Source organism: Sinocyclocheilus grahami, unplaced genomic scaffold (genome assembly GCF_001515645.1).
Source record: "Sinocyclocheilus grahami isolate Dianchi unplaced genomic scaffold, SAMN03320097.WGS_v1.1 scaffold539.1, whole genome shotgun sequence".
NCBI classification, from domain to species: domain Eukaryota; kingdom Metazoa; phylum Chordata; class Actinopteri; order Cypriniformes; family Cyprinidae; genus Sinocyclocheilus; species Sinocyclocheilus grahami.
This window is the reverse complement of record NW_015505718.1, coordinates 298433-312220: the sequence shown is the minus strand read 5'-3', so window position 1 is coordinate 312220 and position 13788 is coordinate 298433. Positions and strand designations below refer to the sequence as shown.

Here is a 13788-nt window from a genome sequence, read left to right as displayed (position 1 = left end):
GGGGGGAGTGAATATACAGCGCTCTCTCCCACCTTCAATACCACGACTGAGGTGCCCTTGAGCAAGGCACCGAACCCCCAACTGCTCCCCGGGCGCCGCAGCATAAATGGCTGCCCACTGCTCCGGGTGTGTGTTCACTTTGGATGGGTAAATGCAGAGCACTAATTCCGAGTATGGGTCTTTTTGTACGTTTGAAAGCTCTAGTAAAAATGTTTCTGTGTTTCTGTCTAGAATTTTTCTAATTTCATAAATTTTTCATTACAAATTAGATTATCAGCATAACCATTTGAGTGAAAAAGTGAATTTGTTTTAATGAGAGCAGCACTCAAGCTGCCTGAATTTAATAGAACTTTTGCATGCAACCCTGATACCTCTATTTTACCCCAATACAAAAAGGTAAAATTCAACCTAATTACCCAAGTTATAATAAATATTATTTCTTTAAATTTATAAAACATATACACTGCCGGTCAAAAGTTTGGGGTGGGTAGGATTTTTTTATGTTGTTTTAATGAAGTCTCTTAGGTCCACTAAGGCTGCATTCATCTAAAAAATGCAATAAAATCAGTAATATTGTGAAATATTATTACAATTTAAAATAGCTGTTTTTATTTTTAAATATTTTAAAATGTAATTTATTCCTGTGACGTCAAAGCTGAATTTTTGGCAGTTATTTACTCCAGTCTTCAGTGTCACACGATCCCTCAGAAATCATTCTAATATTCTGATTTGGTTCTCAAATAACATTTCTTCATATCAAAGTAAAAAAAAACTAAACAATTTTCTTAATACATTTTTCAGGTTCCTTTGGTGAACAGAAAGCTCAAAAGCACAGCATTTATTTGAAATAGAAATCTTTTGTAACATAAATGTCTTTACTTTTTATCATTTTAATACATCATTGCTAAATAAAAGTAATAATTGCTTATTAAAAGAAAGAAAGAAAAAGGATATCTTACTAAATGACATCTTAGTTTAAACTACAATTTTTTTTAGTTTGATTATTGAAATATTTCTGAATCATTTTATCGTCTTTTTTTTTTTTTACACCATTCACCAGATTGTAAGTTTCTAGATTTTCAATGCGGTCTCAGACTTTCACACTCCACAGTATATTTCATGTGGGGGGAGTGAATATACAGCGCTCTCTCCCACCTTCAATACCACGACTGAGGTGCCCTTGAGCAAGGCACCGAACCCCCAACTGCTCCCCGGGCGCCGCAGCATAAATGGCTGCCCACTGCTCCGGGTGTGTGTTCACTTTGGATGGGTAAATGCAGAGCACTAATTCCGAGTATGGGTCTTTTTGTACGTTTGAAAGCTCTAGTAAAAATGTTTCTGTGTTTCTGTCTAGAATTTTTCTAATTTCATAAATTTTTCATTACAAATTAGATTATCAGCATAACCATTTGAGTGAAAAAGTGAATTTGTTTTAATCAGAGCAGCACTCAAGCTGCCTGAATTTAATAGAACTTTTGCATGCAACCCTGATACCTCTATTTTACCCCAATACAAAAAGGTAAAATTCAACCTAATTACCCAAGTTATAATAAATATTATTTCTTTAAATTTATAAAACATATACACTGCCGGTCAAAAGTTTGGGGTGGGTAGGATTTTTTTATGTTGTTTTAATGAAGTCTCTTAGGTCCACTAAGGCTGCATTCATCTAAAAAATGCAATAAAATCAGTAATATTGTGAAATATTATTACAATTTAAAATAGCTGTTTTTATTTTTAAATATTTTAAAATGTAATTTATTCCTGTGACGTCAAAGCTGAATTTTTGGCAGTTATTTACTCCAGTCTTCAGTGTCACACGATCCCTCAGAAATCATTCTAATATTCTGATTTGGTTCTCAAATAACATTTCTTCATATCAAAGTAAAAAAAAACTAAACAATTTTCTTAATACATTTTTCAGGTTCCTTTGGTGAACAGAAAGCTCAAAAGCACAGCATTTATTTGAAATAGAAATCTTTTGTAACATAAATGTCTTTACTTTTTATCATTTTAATACATCATTGCTAAATAAAAGTAATAATTGCTTATTAAAAGAAAGAAAGAAAAAGGATATCTTACTAAATGACATCTTAGTTTAAACTACAATTTTTTTTAGTTTGATTATTGAAATATTTCTGAATCATTTTATCGTCTTTTTTTTTTTTTACACCATTCACCAGATTGTAAGTTTCTAGATTTTCAATGCGGTCTCAGACTTTCACACTCCACAGTATATTTCATGTACATTCTGTCTTTTATGCTCCTTTCTTATTCTCTTCCATCTCTGGACTGGTTAGTTGGCAGGTTATTTGGTTGTTGTCAGACTCAGACAGTTGTAGCTCTACTGGAGCTAGGAGATTAGTCCACAGATGTTAATGGGAACCCTTCAGAGCTCCTGCAAACACACATACTGTTCACGCAAACACAAAGCACAGCATGTCGTCATTGATACAACGAATCATACAAATCAGAGACTTTTTTTATTGATGCTAGTACAAAAAAAATACAGTAAAAAGAATGAAGGATGACTATTTTCTTCCCCCAAATTAAGCACTCTATTGTCAGTGAGCGCAAACGTAACACTCTGAACACTTAATAAAATAAAATGACTGGTCATAGAAACACGTCTCACTGTTTGAAGATCTAGAGCTGAAGTCCTGGGCAAGTGGCCATCCACTCTCCGCTGCTAATGACACATCACAGCAGGGATTCAGCGTAATGATAAACACACATCAAGAGCGCCGATATGAGCATCAGAAGCTCTTCTCGGTTTCAGCCTGCAGCACCGTAGGGTAGTTTTACTCCAGCGCACGTGTGAGACGCTTTACTCAGTGTATTCAATGAGCTGGATGGAGTTAACCATACTTACTGTCTGCATTTACAGTAGTCAACATTTTAAGTGGATCAAAAAAGTTAATTAAAGTTGTCCTGACAAGAACGCATTTTGGTTTTTAGACAACTTTGATGAAAGGTTTTGATCCACTTCAAATGTTGACTACTGTATATATGGAGTATGTTTGGTCTGTACTTCAATCTTATTTCGATCAACATAACACAAAAGTTAAAATTGTGTAAGCAAAAGTACATGTGCATGATGCGAGTAAATCCACATCGATCTGCTGGTTGAAGGTCTGTTTGTGGGCAAAAGCAGCAGCTGTAATGCAGGGTGATGTGTTGTGTTATCGGTACTGAACCCTAACACCGTATGTGTCCTCGTTCTTATCCTGTTTGTCATTGATAAAGATGAGAATCTCTTCCATGCCAGGGTTCTGACTCGGAGCTAAGCACAGGCCAATGGTGTAGAGCTCCCCTCCCCCATTCTAAAACAAACACACACACACACACACACACACACACACACAAATTAATAGGTATGTGTTAGTACATATGCACACACTGAAAGTACAGGAATGTCAAAATAAAGAATCAGGTCAAACATAGTATTTGTTTATGACTGGTTCTGAATAGAAAAAGAATAGGGCAAGCTAGTGTTAGAGGCCCTTTTTTGCTTTTTGTTAATTGTATAATAAATCAAATAAATAAAAAGAAAACAAATCGATAGAATAGAAAAAGAATAGAGAAGCTAGTGTTAGTGTTATCACTAGCAGTGCAGCATTTCTAATTTTCATTTATGTTTTTCCTCTAATATATTTAAAAAATTTTATCCAATACGTATACTTTATTTTACAGCTTTATTTCAATGACCAAACATGATTTTTAATAAATTTTCATAACGTTTTAGTTAAAATTGACAAAGCTGGTTCTATAATGTCTGCATTCTTTAGTCAGGCCAGAATGCCTTAATAAAATACAGTACGATCAATACTCATTTTATTTTCTGTTTACTAAATCATTGTTTGTAAAAGAATCAGATTTTTTTTTACAGGAAATGTTCACCTACATTTTTCACCCCAGGATTTTAAACCTGTATCACAATTACAAAATCTTGCCCCCCCCCCCCCCCCCCCCCCCCCCCATATAAATCGAAAAGTGGTCCATATATGACTATACTCCAAATCTCCTGTTGTCATACGATTAAATTCCTATTCCTGAGCTCTGTTGTAACAGAAATTGCACTCCAGTGTTTAGAGGAAGATGAAAGAAATTGCTCTCTCTTTGTCTTTATACATTATCTCTAATGGCTGACTAAGACATATGGAACACAGTTGAGGATTTAGTTCATAATCTCCTCAAAAGTACGCACGTATCGATTCTTCCGTTGTCTTTTGGCTCTGCGCCTATTTTACGATGACACAGTTGTTATTTCTCACAGAGGGAAAAAAGCAACATCTCTGGCTGCATTTCTCAAAAATATAGACGCCATAAATCCAGTGCGAGAGAAGATAATTGAAGCCGTGTTGACTAGCAAGAAAATGGAACAGGCCATTTCCTTTCTTTATGAGCTTCACTGCTCTTATTTGTCACTGAGGTATCATTAATCCATTGTGTTCAATACTGTCACTTGCATATTTTACATTGTTTCGCTATTTATTGCCCAGATATGGGATGTGAAACTCACTAAACCATACAGCGATCGATGAGGGCACTGAATGATGAAATTAACATTTTACCCCGTTCTGTTTTACACCATTTCTGTGCAAAATGATGATCAGGAAAAATTACTTTGTGACCCCTAAAGCCACAGTAATATATCCGAGACACTCTGTCCCTGTGGCTAACTAATGTTCTCTGTCTCCATCTGGAGTAATAGCCAACGGTTGTGTATCGATCACCTAATCAATTAACAGCTTTTAATTGAAGTCTAACGTAGAGCTGTAAGACCTACACGCATCATTCCGAGCCCCCAAGGTGAAAGCTATTGACGTTCCCAGCCCGACTGTGAGAATCTTTCTCTTTTTGTCCCATTTCTTTGGACCGCAGCTTTATGGTTTCCTCAGGGGACCGGCATTGCGAGAGGAGCCAGGGCACAAATTGAGTTCTCCAATATACTGAGAACTTCACATACTGTGAGACGCGTCTAAGAATGACAGTTTAGATGGACACAAATTGATTCCTAGACAGAGGCATGTCAAGATCCTTGTCCTCTGGGCTCTAGACACCTTTCCGTTGAATGGGGCTTTCAAAATATGGTTCTTCTTCAGTGTTAAACAGCAAGGCCTCCTGACAGAATCTGAGATCTGTTGATAGAGCAAGAATTAGCTTTGGGTCCTCTCACCTGAAATTGCTCCTCTTTAAACTGAAGCAGGTCTGGGCGATCTGTGCGCAGATTGAATACTCTGGAGGACGAGTAGGGGTTTGTGAAACTGATTTTCTTATTGCTGCCCTTCCCTCCATCTACAGGGACGCTGATTTCAAACGCCTGGGTAGATTAAAGCACAAGCCGAGAGACGTATTGTAAAATAACTGAAGTAAAAATGTCAGGTTTAAATCACTGGCACTGACTTCATGCACCACATCCTCTGTCACAGAGCTGAAATTTAAAGACCCATTCAATTCTTGCCATTGCTCTGCTAAAAATCTACATAAGCTGAGAAAAACGATCACTGTGGACTATGCATCACATCACACTTATGGGAAAAAAGTGTCAGTTTTGTTGCCGTCTAATCGTTACTAAAAGTAAACCCATTTTATTGGACACTCTATATTGGTACCCACTGGATAGTTGCTAGAAGAGAGCACTTTGCAAGAGGAAGATAAATGACAATCAAGTAGTTATGTACAGTACTCACAGACATCTAATCAAAAAAATAAATAAATGGCAATTATAATTATACTTTTTTCGTTCAACTGATAAAAAATTTAAAGAATACTAGTCTCTATCCATCCATCCATCTGAAGATATTTATGTTAACATTTTGGTTGATGATGTAACAATATATCACGTCACATATTTACATTTAATTTATGCATTTGGTTGACGTTTTTATCCAAAGTAACTTTCACTGCATTCAAGATACTATATACATTTTATCATTTCATGTTTTTCCATGACCTTGACATTGCTAGTGCTATGCTCTGTTGTATGAACTACAGAAATATACATACATTTACATATTAAAACTTAAAAAAATATATTAATTTGGCGTAATAAACAATAATTTCTCAATAATATTAATTGTCATTTACATACTGTATACAGTACCATTCAAAAGTTTGGAGTTATTACAATTTTGTATTCATTTTTTTATGTTTTTAATGAAAACAGTAAGAGTAATATTGTGAAATATTACTATAATTTATGTAGGATATCAGACCGAATCAGACAATCTAAGATTGATCCGCCGTAAAACAGTGATTCTGTCCTAATTCCCTTGCATATTAATGGTGGAGTTCCCTTTAAAATCTTAAATGATTCCCTTTGAGCTAAATTATTGACCTGTTTCCCTTACATTTAAAACAACCATTTTCTATCTGCATATATTTTAATATGTAATTTATTCCTGTAAAGGCAAAGCAGATTTTTCATCAGCCACTGCTCCAGTCTTAAGTGTCACATTCTCCTTCAGAAATCATTCTAATATGCTGGTTTGGTGGTTAAGAAACATTTCTTATTCATTTTTAAAACAATTGTGCTGCTTAATATGTCTGTGAAAACGTCATAACCACTGCTATTTTATAGGATTCTTCGATAAATAGAAAGTTAAAAGGAGCAATATTTATTTGAGGAGCAATATTTTTTTGAACTTGATTTAATTTCCTTTCTGAATAAAAGCATTCAATAAAATAAAAAAATCTTACTGACCCTAAACTCTTGAACAGTAGTCAAGTCAAGTCACCATTATTTATATAGCGCTTTTTGCAATGCAGATAGTGTCAAAACAGCATTACAGTATTAAACAGGGAAATAGTGTGTCTAAATAGTGTGCCGTTCTCCTCTGGCCAGATGAAGCCAGCAGTTTAATTCTAGGTTGCAGCAAAGTCAGATTGTGCAGAGGACTCATCTGGTTCCTGTGGTCTTGTCCCGATGGCCGTCTAGGTGATGAGGTCTTGTAAATAGGTAGTGTAAATAGGTATCGAAAGGTTTATGTGTTATAGTGACAAATCAGTTTCTCTATGAGACAATGAATGTGGTTTGAACCCTACTGTTGCACTCTACAGTTTGCTTACTCACCTTACAGGCTGTCGACATGTGATACACAGCAGCCAGGAGGCAACTAGCTGCTGAGTGTCCACGTCGACTACATTGAGGTAAAAGAAACGGCTTCCAGGGCGCAGAGCCCTCAGACTCACGCAGACATACTGAACTCCCTGAGCAGGAAGAGCAAAAACTTCACCTGGATCCATCTGCAACACACAAATCTCATGATCACAGAGCTTCTGGCATCAAGCACAGAAAACAGAAAACCAACACAGAAAATAACAACTTCAGGGAAACACGAGGCGGCAACTGAAGCTCATAATGTATAGCTACTTTGCCTCATCTTTCTTGGCACCTGCTGTACAACATTAGCGCACGGCCAATTAAACCAACAGTAAGGTCTCTACCAGCACACAGCGCACTGTTGACATGGGAGCTGCTGTATTTGCTCTGCTTGCATATTTCGGATTACAGGAAATACCCATTTTGAGATTTATGCTGCTCGTATAATCCACATGTTCCAGTATTTTTTTTTTAACTTCTGTATGAATTTGCATTAAAGCTCTGCTTTCTTTGCTGCGGTGTGCTGAACCCTGGAAGTTAATGATACTGCTGCAGCCAAAAGAGTTTTATTGTTTTCATCCCCTCAATGTACTTGCCTCGCTCACATAACTTTAACTGCATCTGACTCCACTGTTCTTTACAAATTTTTTGGGAATGCAAAACTACATATTTTCATACTCGACTATGCCTTGCAGTCCTTTGGTTTGGCAACTGACAGATAATCAGCAAATATATAGGCTAAGGAGGCTGAACAAATAGACATGCTAAAAACCTTCTCAGAGTAATTGCACCTCTAAATCCATCTCCTGTAAAATCACTGATGGATGGGGAAAATAATACATTCATTTCTGCTATTAATATAGACTGTTTAACATAAAGCATACAGTGGGTACAGAAAGTATTCAGACCCTGAATACTTAGGACCATGTGTTATTTCAGTTTTTCTTTTTTAATAAATCTGCATAAATGTCAACAATTCTGTGTTTTTCTGTCAATATGGGGTGCTGTGTGTACATTAATGAGGAAAAAAAATTAACTTAAATGATTTTAGCAAATGGCTGCAATATAACAAAGAGTGAAAAATTTAAGGGGGTCTGAATACTTTCCGTACCCACTGTATATGTAAGTATATGTATATAATGAGTTCACTTTTGTTGTGTTTATTTAAATAAAAAAAAAGATAATTTTCATTATGTTCTGCAATTGTTAAGAAATGATAAACAAAAACAGCACTATGACTTGTAGTTTAGGATTATTAAAAGCTAAAACATGTCTTAAATTGAATGTTGCATGTTTATGATTATTATTTAATATAATTTATCAAATATAATATTCAGATACTGGATTGGTAAAAATTAAAGAATTATTTAAAATGTGAAATTACGTAAGATTTACTAATATATATACATTTGGGGATTTAATGTGCAAATATATTTATGGTTTTAATTTAATTATATGCATATATATTATTTATTTATTAGTTAACAATTAGTTATGTCTACAGTGGTACTTTACATAAACAACAATTTGAAATGTTAGGTGTGATTAATTGCAATTCAATCACAGAAAAATATGCAATTAACTAGTGAAACTTTGAAATCATATTCAAAGCCCTCAAAAAAAACACACAATTGGAAATAAAATATACATAACCTAGTCTTCTTACTTACCGTCTCATTATTTTTCATCATTCTCCCATTACAGGAAAAAAGGCCATATAATCCCCCATCAGAGCTCACTTCCCCCAATCAATGTGTTTTCCTTTGACCCCGCAATTCGTACCTGCAGCTCGAGGGGATGCGACGTGTAGCACTTGACCCTGCGAATGGTTTGTGTGCCGTGCAGAACCAGCGAATGCCAGCTCAGAGTGCCACACACACAGCTCAGGTCCATCCTTTGCAGGTAATGCACGTATACCTGCCAGATCTGCACAGGGGAGGCCAGCCAAGGGTCACTGCCATAGAAAGATTGACACAGAGCCGCAGACACACAAAAGACACTTTATCACTTTTCTCCTCATATACACTGACACAATAGCAGGATGGGCCTGACAGGCCCCACTTCCCCTGAGAGAGAGACATGCATATCACGAATCTTCAAAAGAGAGATGTTCAGAAAGACCCAAATGTCAGCGTTTTTAAATTCATCCATTCACCCTTTCTTTAAGAGCATCTCACGTGCTTTGCAGATGTTGATGTCGCTCTGCCTGCCGGGCTTTCTACAGTTGGACTGTATTAAAAATGAAGGACTTTGTGCGTGAGCTCTTCACCCTGCCTCAGGGGCTCAAGCTCAAGGGACAAAATTTGAAGAACATTTGTATCGTCCTTGGTTGCCGAGTTGTCCTTAACAGCAGCTGTTGTAGGGGATAAAAAAACCTACAGCTGATGGATCTCCTGGTTATTATAATTGCTCAAAAACTCAGTTTTGATGGGTTACTGTGTGTCTGATGAGCTTTTCTGTTGTTCAATCATTTTAAACCATTAAGTATATTATGAGCTCACTAATTAGAGTGGATACCAATGCATTTGTTCCACTGACAAACTACATTTTCATTTTTGTAAGATTAAAAGGGGAAAAGAATAAAGCAAACAAAATGATAACGCTGAAGTTTTTAATGTTAAAAAGCTTTAAATCAATGTTAAAGTTAATTTCGCAAAAGAATATATATATAAGTTATATAAAAATGTCAAAATATTTATAAAATCAGTAATAAATAATTTATTTATTTAGTGATTTAATAAAAAAATTGAATATTTCATAAAAAATATGAAATAATGGCCTGTTATGACAAAATAACCAGACAAACAGAGCAGACAATGGCATGAGTTTGGGGCTTGACTATTTGTTTGATAACCAGTAGCAAATGGGTGGAATGTTCAGGAAATATTAGAACATATTATATTATTGTAATAATTATTATAATAGAAACCCCTAAAGGTTTGTGAAGAACTGAATGGGTTGGAAAAAAAAGCTATTTTATAAAAATATAAAATTAACACACTTACTTAAATATATAAAATATGAAAAATACCTGCATGAACAAACAAAAAGAGAACTCATGATCATGCATATGTTTTAATCAATTATGAAAATGGGGGTATGTCAAGTGCAATATTATAGGTTGAATGGGTTTAGTTGAACGAACAAAGTTTGAGAATCTGTGAATTTAAATATGATATAATTACATAATATTATAATATATGGCATTCAGGATAATAGTAGAGTATAAGCATAAAGCATGTGATCTGTCTGCCTTTAATTAATATGTGTTACTTTTTACGTTTGCTGTCACCCTCACTGGGTCCAGTTCCAGAGAGAGATGTGTGATGCGCAGGTTCTAAAATTGTGTTTTTATTCATGTTCACTGATTATGAACTTAGAGATGTCGCAGATTTTGATGAATAAATGAATATTATGATCTGATGCAATCAGACAGTAAATGAGACATCCTGATTAAGCAAATGTCATTAATCACACACGAAGGGATTAATCAGGGACCGGGCTTTCACACACGCACACAGCCAAACACAGAGGTTCGCACGCACACACCTCACCATGCATCTGGAGGAGTGAAAATTAACAGGTTCTCACTTTCCAAAAAAAAAAGAAAAGTGAACTTTTCTGCATGTACTCATAAGCGAGAAGGCGAAAAAGGAGGTGTACATACGTGAAAATGGTGATGAAGAATTTCCTAATCTGTGGACTTGGGCTACCAGGTACTTTCAGGTAAACATCCTGTGGTTCTCCTGGAGTCTAAAGTTTCAAAATCCAAGGAAATTAATGATAAAATAATAACGTTTCATCAGTAATTAAAATACAAATAAATATTTTATTAAAAATATTGTATGAAAAAAAAATATATATAAAAAAATCTTTCATGAAAATATACAAAAATGAATTTTATGAAAAATAAACAAAATATGAAACAAAAATAATAATTTATTAAAAAAATTAAAATGAATGATAAAACTTTGTTTAATTAGTAATGAATATATGATTCATTTTACTGGTTACTAATGGACTACTGGACGAAAAAATGGTAGTCTTTTATGAAAAATATAAAATAATATCATTTTATGAACAAAATAAATCTAAAATAATAAGCCTTAATGAGAAATCTAAAAATAAACATTTTATGAAAACTTAATGTAGAAATTATTGTATAAAACTCAAAAAAATGGAAAATTATGAGAAAAACAATGAAAATAAGAAATTATTCATAAAATAAAAAATATTTTAAAAAGTTTCATTTTATTGGTTTCTAATGAAAACTGTTAAAAAAATGTAATATTATAGTGTATGTAATGACAACCTTTTATGAAACATAAATATAAAATAATCTGTCATTACAAATCTAAGAGTAAATATTTTAAAATGAAAATAATAATTGTGTTAAATTTATATAAAAAGTCAACAGTTGTCAAACAAATAAGTGTGCAGGCCATGACTTCACAATGAGTCAGCACAATGTCTCAAAGACACTAATTAATAACTCATCAACATTCTGATTGGCTGGCTGCTATTAAGCATGGCTCCTGGTTGGCTCACCAGGTTGGTGGTGTGGCAGATGACATTGGGGTCGCTGCAGCGCACATGGAGGGTGGCAGAACCATCTGTGGGCAAGTACAAAAGGAGACAGAGCACAAATGGGGTCTTTAGTTCAGAACTAATAGCAGACACTGAAGCATGTTTGTGTGAGTGGGTTTATGTATGTGCGTCCGCAGCGGCCGAGTTGTTTGTAATGAGCAGCACCTGCTGTGTCGTCCCAGGCTGCAGGCAGGCGAATGGCCTTCTTTAGGAAGGTGAGTTCAGGCTGGTAGAAACGGAAGGCCTGGTCCACCACATGTGGCATGGGTTCAACATCCACCTGGCAGATCGCCAGAGGCTTTCTGTCTTCCCCGCGGAACAGCACCTGGAAGACAAGCAGATCGCTTGCAACCTACACACATTTTGAAAGGCCTTCCTACTAAATGCTAACCGGAGAACTAAATCAATTGAGAAAATAAAAGGAATGTTCCGGGTTCACAACCAGATAAACTGACAGATATCGACCGCATCAGCGACATGCTGTCGATTACCACAGACTTTGTCCCACTGTTTGTAAAAACAGAATTGTGTGTAGATCAGTGATATTTTGAATTAAATTTCATTTTTATATGTCCTGCTTTCATGTTAATTTTAGTTAAGGTTATTGTAATTTTTATTAGTTTTTGTTGTTTTAAAACATACCTATATAGTTTTATTATTTGTATTTTTCAGTTTTAGTTTTAGTTATTTTAGTATTTCAAGTTAAACTAAATTAAAATGAGAAATGTTGCCTAAACTAATAATACGTTTTTTTTTTTTTTTTCAATTAACATTTATTTTATTTCAAGTAACAATAATGTTTTTAGTTTTAGCTAACCATAACCCTGTAATGCACTTACAATGAATGTCTATGGGGCTAGATATCCTGAAAGGTTTAAAAGCAGAAATGTTCATCTTATATTTTTTATACACTTATGTAAAGTATTCTGCACAATGAGAGTTATTTGTCTTGTTGGATATACTTTCAAACAATGCTTGTCTAGGTGGAATGCCTTACCCCATTGACTTCCATTGTAGGTGCATTACTGTAAACATATTTTTGCTTTTTTTAAAAGAGATTAACAAAATTGAACTTGCAACTTGCAACAACATTTCTTTGTAGTTCAGCACCAAACCAGTAAAGCCCACCCTTGAACCAGTATATTGGTCGAAGCTGCTCTTTTCAGCAGAGGTGGTCAAGGTCTACCTCTAAATGACAAGCCTATCTGAAATCATTCCACAGTGAATGAACAGCACTGACAGTATGCAGTGAGATATGAAGTACCGTGAGTCATCTGCAGTCTGAGTGCATAACCTCTCTCGCGTGAGATCCTGTGGAGCTGGCTGTCGGATTCACAGCCCAAGACAACCCATTGACACTCCTCTGGAGGTGATGTCAGTTTGGGCACAGCAATGCTTGACCCCAACTGACCTAAATATGATATGGGAGTCCTGTGTGTGAGTGTGTCAGCAGTACTGCAAGGCATCAGTCTCTCTTGGCTACATATGGCAGGAACAGCCCAAAGGCACAATGAACCACAATGCCATAGAAGAGCACATCAACCCACATAGAATACACAGCTTAAAGGGTTAGTTCATCCAAAAATGACAATTAGCTTGTGTTTTACTTACCCTCGAAGCATCCTAGGTGTATATGACTTTCTTCTTTCAGACGAATCCAGTTACACAACCATTCACTGTGTAAAATATGCATACAATGAAATGTAAAGGTTATAAATAAGATTAAAATAGTTTTTTTCATATTTAATAAATACAATATAATATATTATATTATATAATAATGTATACACTGTATACTTTCATTTTTTCCCACAAAAAATAGAATAAACTGTTTATTACCTTGTTATTGCATTTACCAAAATATTTAATAACAAATATTAAATATTTAATACAATATTTAATGTAAGGGACTGCAAAAGTGTAGACATTTGAGAATGCTGGGCGATTTCTGTGTAAATTTGCAGAATCTGCGTGGACCTGATTATGAAACATAAATTAGAGGCAACAGGACAGTTGATCAATGTTGCTCATTAACACACTTCATTCATTTGAAAGGCTGAAATTAATCAATTTGAATATTAATGGCAGGCTGAAAT

At 35.0% G+C, this 13788-nt stretch overlaps 1 protein-coding gene across 1 annotated transcript in view; it reads right to left on the bottom strand.

Moving 5' to 3' along the window:
- Positions 1-7071: 7071 nt before the first annotated feature.
- The window catches only part of LOC107555584 (nephrocystin-4-like), a 17720-nt gene continuing 11003 nt past the window's right edge, over positions 7072-13788 (bottom strand). Inside the window, exons 7-11 of the mRNA XM_016238429.1 lie at positions 11858-12044; positions 11654-11718; positions 10773-10858; positions 8888-9059; positions 7072-7248 (exon numbers count right to left, since the gene is read on the bottom strand). Coding sequence (XP_016093915.1) covers positions 7072-7248; positions 8888-9059; positions 10773-10858; positions 11654-11718; positions 11858-12044 — 687 coding nt within the window. The remainder of the gene's footprint in view (positions 7249-8887; positions 9060-10772; positions 10859-11653; positions 11719-11857; positions 12045-13788) is intronic.